Raw genomic sequence first — 8,712 nt, 5'->3', positions numbered from 1 at the left:
TGTATTTAAAGCTGTTCTACTGAAAGTTGTATCATTGTAACAAGATGTCGGCAATGTGTACAATATGTGATTTGCCATTCTCTCTCTTTTACCTTTAGAAGTGCCTCAGGATACCACATAGGTTGGAAATTAACCAAATTGAGAAATGTTATCAAAGCCTATTGTCCACGTTTGCTAATGGTTTTTAAGCCATCCAGTTTTATAATGGAAATGTGTTAAGATTTCTGGGGGGTGGGTTCAAACCTCTGAATATTATTAAAATAGTAGTAATATTCTGATATTTAACGAGACTGTTCTGTTAATTATGGTATATTTAATTACTACCACTCGTCGGCCTTGACTACTGGTTGTGTTGCTCCGGGAAACGGGCCAAGCTCGAGGCCGCGGGGGTGCGGGGTGCTAGTCGGTTAGCGGCCGTTTGGGCTCGAGCCGGACCCGTTTGAAAATACGGACATGTGTCTTAAAATAAACATTTATTAACTTAAGTAAATGTACGGTACATGAAGGTGAGCGGTACAGAACAAAAACCGTTTAGTCAGGGATAAAGGTTGAGCCCTTTACTGATAACGTCAGTTAAATCTGCTTGGTTTATTGTTTTAACTTAAATGTAAGTATGAATAAAATGGAGCTATGGGTCTAGTGACTCGTACGATAATTGATTAAATCAGGAAAATGTAATTAGCATTGTGATTTTTTTTATTACAGAGGAACAGTTTTATTAAAATTATACTTTTGTTATAATGGGTGCCTTTTACTTAAAAATATACCGGGAGATAAAATGGTCTTTGTCATCGTAGCTGTGAACCTTCTTCTTCAGAAAGGCTAGTTTTATGTAATTGATGTCAGTGTCTTGCATCTTCCACTATATTTCTAATCCCTTCTGTTTCTTTGTGCTGAATTTATCTCCTATGGTACTGTTTTCGTTTCTTTACTTTTCCCATAAATCGCTTTGAGAAGATGATTTTAAAGGCGCTATATAAAGATGTTGAGATGTTTCCGCCCTTACAAAACCCGAGAAAAAAACCACAAAGAAACAACAGATATGCGGTTTACAACCTTGAATTTGGAAAGTAGCCGATTGCTACTAAAACGTAATGTCGCTTTGATGGAAAACAAGTCCTACAACTGGAGGCCTATAGCCTATTGTGCATAAACAGATGACATTTTTCTAATGCTCTTTTGTATCGGTTGTTTGGTAGATCTGAATGTTAACACTACTTTTATAAGCGAACCTGTATATCTACCAGTCCAGTACTAGCTACAGGTTAATGTTTTTTGATTTATCGAGGACAGTCAGAATGGCCAGACTTCAAAAGATTTATGCTTGCTTGCGGTATCTGATGCTCTTCGTTAATGGGATCATCTGCGTAAGTATAGTTTCACAGGACAATAAACCTTTAAACCTCATGCTGAAATAGGTGGTGCTGTAAAATCCAGTGAATGCAGGGTGGTGATTAAGATACATTACCACCATAGATCAGGATGCATCTCTGCCTGGAAATTTATGCAGTGAAAAAATATAAAACGCTATAATTAAACTACAAAAATCGCGCAACATAAGGAACAGTTCTTTTATTGTAAGGCTACATCATATATTCAGCTGCAGCCTTCAACAAGATATGAATGTTGGATATTCATTAATTTTAGATTGAATTAGAAAATGCCTACCTTTTTGCAGCCTCTTTTAAATTCACTGAACACTCTTCCAGCATTAGGTTGTTATAATATCAAATTTTAAATCATGAATGCCAGTACTTCGAATTCGTATATGTATTTTTATTTTTGTGTTCGGAAGGGCTAGATTCCCCACATTTCAATGATCTCTAGCTGTGTTTCTCAAGGTATTTCTGACAGTGTTGTGTTCTATATTAATTTCTAATCTAATCTTCTTATTTTTTAAATTACTTAGAATTAAGTACGAAAGTTACAGTGTATGAACTTCTAATCAATATGTAGCTCAATTGGTTTGTAGTAATGAAGTGACCTGAGAACCACATCCTGCTGTTTCTTGAAACAAGCCAAGGTACCGGCTTCAACAATATGGTTCGGTAACTTGTTCCAAATACACAATGAAATATGCAAGCCTGGTTTTCTTTCTCCATGCTGCATACGGAATGAATAGCCTTTTGGTGGAGGTTACTGAATTACTTGATGTAGCACAAAATTAGTGCAAAAGGGATGCTACCCAGGTGGATGCTACACATTGGTAGTGGTGGAGGGGAGTCCCCATTACCTGTAAAGTGCTTTGAGTGGAGTGTCCAGAAAAGTGCTATATAAGTGTAAGCAATTATTATTATTATAAAAAGATCTGGATGACTTCATTTGGCCATCTTTTTTTCAGACCGGGGGCTTTGTGCTTCTAGGATTGGGACTGTGGATCAAGTTTGGGGCAGCATCCTTTGTTCAGGTCATGGGCCCGTTCTCAGCCCAGCTCATCAATATTGGCTATATCTGTATTGGCGCTGGAGCTGTGCTGGCCCTGATTGGCTTCCTTGGATGTTGTGGAGCTTGGAAAGAGAACAGATGTCTTCTCTTGTTGGTAAGAGGATTGTGGAGCTGTTTGGTGCTACTTTTTGTCCAGCTCTGTTTCACACCCAGAAATGCATGAAGCATATACAGCTGTTTAACTGAATACTTTAAATGCTTTTAGATTACAGCATTGACAGAACAAACGCATCATACCTACAGAAGGGTTTTGCATTCTTATGTTCCCATCTTTTAATAATTTATCAGTTAGTTTGATGCTCTGAGAATGTATTTTACATCAAACCATATCTGAAATTAGAGATTTGAACCTGTTTTTGCAAGGCATTATGTCCAACAATTGCTTTTAATTAAATAACTTCGCTAATGTGAGAAATCGGTTGCTGTACCTGAGTCTTCCCTGGACATGTCATTGCAATGACATAGATGTGCTTCTGAAAATTAGGAATATGCTGTTAGATCTGTGACATGTTTTAAGTAAACTTATCCTTAAACCTCCATTACTCTTTAAAATTTGTTGATGTCGAGTGAATACTGTGAATTACATTATTTTCGTGCATAAGATGTGTGTGGATCGGTGTACAGATCTCTTATTTAAATCTCTGAATTGTTTTTCCTTGACAGTTCTTTGCAATTGTGACACTGATCTTCGTGGCCGAGGTTGTTGGAGCCATTCTTGTCCTTGTTTACAGGGCGGTGGTAAGGAGACTGCTCTCTTCATGCTTCTAAACTTCTCCCCACCCAGTTTTAAAAGAAATTCCTATTAGGTGCTTTAAAGCCTGATCTTTTTACCATGCGTGTATACACATCATTATGCATATTTTTGTGGCTGTTCATTTTCCTAGCATTCCGAAATAGATCTCCTCTTCTGATGAAAGGGTTTAGATTATAGATGGATCCTACTATATACTATAATTTTAGTAAAACTAAAAAGAAATCAAAATTATAATAAAATTTAAAAATTATCTTCATTTGGCATCAGTTAGCCCATTAAGGAAGTCTAAACCGATGTACTGTTTCTTTAGTGTCATGTTTATTCTATATCAGCTTTATTTATCTTTGTAACATGTTTGGTTTAAAACTGGTCTAGTACTAAACATTTTAACCACCATTAAATTTTTTTCTGAAAAAGGACTTTTTTTATTTTAAGAGAAGTACTGTGCAAAAAATGGATAGTTCTTTTGTTACAGTACATTATAAAGAAATAATAGATGAATCCTTAGTCCTGTGTAAAACAGCCCTTTTAGAGTTCTGTAAGAGAATCAGATGGGCAATTTACTCACAAGGAGGTTTGGGTTGGTTATGCATAGTACAGCATTTAAAAATAATTTTGTTGTTTTAGGTAGAGGCTCTTGTACGTGACACTAGCAAGAAATCTCTGATGCAGGGCTATATGGGTCCTGCAGCCTCAGACACAGTGTCCCAGGCTTGGAACACCATTATGATTGGGGTAAGTTATCAGCCAACAGTCATGCCATTGAAGAGGACATGTTCAACCTCTCACTCCAGGAAATAAACATCCAGCCACATAGCTTGTACATGATTGAAAAAATTACATACAATACCAAATAAAGGGGATTAGGAGAAGTTTGATAATGAAAATAAACTAGGATGACAAAGATTTATCTCAGAAAAGTGTCTGGTCTCAAAGCATTAGTAGTTTGTAAAATGTTAATTAAAGTTATTGCTGAAACTTCAGCTGATGTGTACTTTTTCAATTCATCTTGCAGTGCTGGGTGCTTGGGCAGCCTTTCAGTCAGGTGTGCTCCTGTATGAGTAGTGATTTTTTTTTTCCTTGTGCTTTGCAGTTTAAGTGTTGTGGGTTCGACAACTACACAGACTTCTCTGGCTCCGTGTTCAGTGTGAACACAGGGCTGTCTTATCCAAAGAGCTGCTGTGCTGTCCTGACAGAACCGGCCTGCAATGGGTTGGACATGAACAAGACTCTCATTCACCAGAAGGTACTCACCTACTAGATGATTTGCAAGAGCTTGTTTTTACAGATGTGTGAAAAGTTTCCATAGTACTGAAGACATTTACAAAAGAGAACTTCTCTAAAACATGCATGGACACATAGAGGTTTACTCACAGATAAGGGGTTGTGAAAGATCTAGCAGAATGATGGTTCAGGCAGGGACCTTATTTTTTTATTTGCTTGAGACTCAAATGACAAAACACAGCCCATGAAACTTCACACCACTTAACATACTGCGTATGTCATCATTCCACCAGATGTGTAACTAGCACTCTAGTCTGTTAACTAACAACCAATGACTTGGCTAGGAAGAGATATTTATAGCTACTTCAAACTATCAATAAAACTCAACATTTGTTGGCCCTATCCAAAAAAGCGCTCCTGTCCGGACATATTTATCTAAAACAGAGGTTACACTTTTTGACATACAAATGGACAATTGGAGAACCATCACAATTAAAACCTGCTCATGAAATATGATAAAAGCAGATGAAAAATATACAGTTAATACAATCTGGGTACCTTTCTCAAGGCTACGGCAGCAGTGTCTCTATTTAGGATTTGAAGTCATAACCCCCTAGAATCCAAAGTCCTAAACACCAGTCCACACTAATGCTAAGTTAGCCTTGCAGGGTTCAAATTGTTACCTGGAGGGGTGGAGGTGATAGGAAGGATGGGCCTTGAAGGCTAATGATACAATTGAATGTAATGCTCAATAATCACCTATTTACAAAGAATGAATTAAGTAAATAGACACTGTCTGGAATAGAAGTTGATGAGTTCTGACACCTCATACCAATGTCTTTGTCAAAGGCCATACAGCCTTATTTCAGGAATTGAATTTGTAGAAGTGTCCGTTTCAAATTAAGAAGTTGAATTTAGATTCATAAACAGAGACTGATCATGCCGTTAAAAGATCTTACTTTACTGCTTTACTGTAGAGCTTTCCTTCTGTTGATTAGAGTATACTTGACATGGTCCAATTCATGATGTGATTTATCTCTCCTGCTGGAATATTCTTTCTCTCTCCCTGGCTATGCATTTGGACATTTAGCAAACTTGTGATTTTTTTAGATATTGTTTTATAGAAGAAATGTGTCTAATTTAAAATGTTATTATTTCAAAAAACAACTTAGTGAATATTGTTGACTGGCTGAATTTCTAGGTCAGTTGAATAATTATTTCCTTTCACAATCTATAGTGTTAATCGAGAAAAATATTAAGTCATTTTTCACTTGTATACATTGAATGCACAACACAACATTTTGCTTTCTCGGCAAAACAAATATTTATATACAGATAGAAAAAAGAAACCCAACATTTTCTGGAAAGAGAATACTATATTTATAGCTTATGTACTTTCACAAAAAATTGTTTGTTTTAAGCCCTCTGACCAGCAATACAGCTTGTACAGTGAGGCATCGCAACTTGCCAATCACACAAAAGCTTGTTTGGTGCACTTTTACCCAACAAGGTCCAGGTTGAACAATGCCTGATCAGGTCATCTTTAAAAAGGCCTTAATTCAAAGCTTATGGCACTGCAAGAAAAAGGCCTCACTTAGTCAGTTTTATGTAAATTCCATTATTCCTCGAATGTCACCAGAAGCAAGGGAGAGGGCCATTGGCATGCTGCAGGCAGGCATGTCATGTGCCAGCGTTGCCCGACAGTGTGGAGTAAGCTGCTCCACTGTGTCCCGACTGCAGAGAAGGTTTCTGCAGATTGGCAGGACAGATGACCATCCAAGATCCGGTCACCCTCGAGTGACCACACCAGAGCAGGACCAACACATCAGACTGGTCCATCTGAGAGATCGTTTCAGATCTGCCACCTGTACTGCTGCTGAAACTGCCGGCAGACACAATGCCCGCATCAGTGACAGGACAGTGAGACTCTATACTGCTGGTCTTAGAGCAAGGTGACCTGTCAGAGGCCCTCTGCTCACGCCCGACTGGCTTGGGCCAGACAGAGGCTGCGATGGACTCGTCAGCAGTGCCATCAGGTCCTCTTCACGGATGAGTCGCCCTTCAGCCTGTTCCACTCAGACGGGAGGGCCAGAGTGTGGAGGAGGAGATGTTGCGTTTCTTTTTTCCATCAGTATATATGAGCTGCTTAACATATTTGGTTTTAAATTTGTTATACATGGCTTTTCCAAAATTCCAAGGCACACAGGTTGAAAAACACTGGATTAGATATGGGATGCACCTCTCACTGACAGCACTACATCACAAGGGCCAGGCAAGGGCTAAGGGCTATTAATCCCTAGCAGAGTCCGACTCGCTCAGCTCTGACAGAACTCGGATCCACTAGGGATCTCCTTCAGCAGGCTGTTCTTGTTCTTGCCAGGTTTCCCTGTTTACACTGTCCTCTTTTTTAGGGGTGTTTCCGAGTGTTGATCTCACTGGTTCAGGAAAAGAGTGTCATTATTGGATCAACAGCTGCTGGCATTTGTGTATTAGAGGTGGGTCCTAGATTAGGAGTGTTTCACTCAGACAGAACCGGCCTGCAATGGGTTCCACTCTCATTCACCAGAAGGTGTTCACATCCTAGATGATTTGCAAGAGCTTGTTTCCACAACTGTGAGAGAGGTTTCCATAGTACTGAAGACATCTACAAAAGAGAACCTCTCTAAAACATATATGGACACAAGCATAGAGGTTTACTCACAGATAAGGGGTTGTGAAAGGTCTAGCAGAATGATGATTCAGGCAGGGACCTTATTGTGTTGTTCTGCATTAACATGGCTAATTCTGGGTTTTGGTCTGTTTTCCTGTTTTGCTTGGGAAACCAGGACCTGTGACATGCAAAGACAAATGGTTTCTCAGCTAAACACTTCATCAATAAACTGGTACAAACTGGCACTAAATACTGTACATTGTTCTGAAGTGCATAAAGATCTCTATTAACATTTACATACCCACATTCTACTTTTTGTCAAGATTGTTTTAATATATTCTTTAGTTTATTACTGCACAACAAAATTAAACACAGCAAGTTGTCAATTGGGACTACAAAACAAGTTATAATAATTAATAATATATAATAATAATATTTTTTAAATGCTTATTTTCATTTAGGTATAAAATTCTAAATACTGAGTATCAAAAGAAACTTATTATTATTAGAAAATGTATAGAGATTTTAGACGTTGAGTCAATGGCTGATCATGATATACCTCAGTTGTTGCATAAGCGCTATATCATCACATTACAGTGACTTTAAATGAAATGTCAAGACTGGTGAAAATCAAGAAATCAAGAATAACACAGAAGAAAACCAACATATCCCACTTATCAAGAATAATACCTTCATGTCACAGGAATATTGAAGGCTGGACTAAGTCAGCACAGTGCTGGGGTAATCCAAGAATTTCTAACCTGGCAAGACGTTGCCGTCTGTCTGTCAATGATATGCCATGATCCGAGAGACCATTCCAGCACGACAACTCACATCCTCATGCTGCTAGTATAACAATGGCTTTCGTGTCATGTCTGTTCAATGAAATGTTATTGCATTTGGCACATAAAACATTTCCCTGATAATAACTTTCTGAGTTTAGTGCAAATATAGTGATAGAGTCCTTCTGGAGTTCAGTATATGTTAAATGTAATACACTGCTCTGTTTATATATACATGATTTGCCAGCAACTTTCAAAATATGGAAATTCACAACTCCTGAAATTGGACAAAAGCGAGAAATTTGCATTTCAGGCATTCTCTGCGTGGCCAAATGGTTTAAAACGTTCTTGCAACCTTGTGATTTAGGAAACAATCACAATATGTTTTTTGAATTGATGCTAATATATTACTTTTGTTCTTTTCTTCATTTTCCTTTCAGCTTGTGGCCATGATTGTTTCTGTTGTGTTGTTTGTTAAGCTTGGAATTCAAAATAATGGTTAGAAGACCAACACTGCGATTCCTTGAATGCAAAGCAAAATTGTGGGTATCAATATTCAGTGTATCACTACAAAACATTTCTTTTTTACATTTTTGTGATTAATAAAAAACACTGTTGTGCTTGTAACACTGAAGGCATCTCTAAATACATTTGAAATGTAAATAAAAAGTATCCCCTCCAATAAATAGTACATTCTTTTGCCAAACAACTTTGAAAAATTGATGGGTGATGTTCTACAATGATTTACGTCTCTAAAATTTCACTTTATCATTTTATATTTGATTAACACCTAGATTTATATATCTATAAATGTCTCTGCCAGGTTGGATGCACAGTCAGTGCATTTAGAAACAGCC

At 37.7% G+C, this 8,712-nt stretch overlaps 1 protein-coding gene across 1 annotated transcript; it reads left to right on the top strand.

The window, feature by feature from the left end:
* Positions 1-500: 500 nt before the first annotated feature.
* LOC148820816 (tetraspanin-1-like) lies at positions 501-8,535 on the top strand. The gene is made up of 7 exons (XM_088933400.1): positions 501-506; positions 2,342-2,539; positions 3,109-3,183; positions 3,827-3,934; positions 4,293-4,445; positions 6,835-6,918; positions 8,296-8,535. The coding sequence occupies exons 1-7, from the start codon at positions 501-503 to the stop codon at positions 8,356-8,358; spliced, it is 687 nt and encodes a 228-aa protein (XP_088789526.1). The 3' UTR covers positions 8,359-8,535.
* Positions 8,536-8,712: the final 177 nt, after the last annotated feature.

This window comes from Atractosteus spatula, chromosome 14 (assembly GCF_055471065.1).
Source record: "Atractosteus spatula isolate fAtrSpa1 chromosome 14, fAtrSpa1.hap1, whole genome shotgun sequence".
NCBI lineage: Eukaryota > Metazoa > Chordata > Actinopteri > Semionotiformes > Lepisosteidae > Atractosteus > Atractosteus spatula.
Note: the sequence above shows the minus strand (reverse complement) of the source record. Positions and strands in the feature narration are given on the sequence as shown.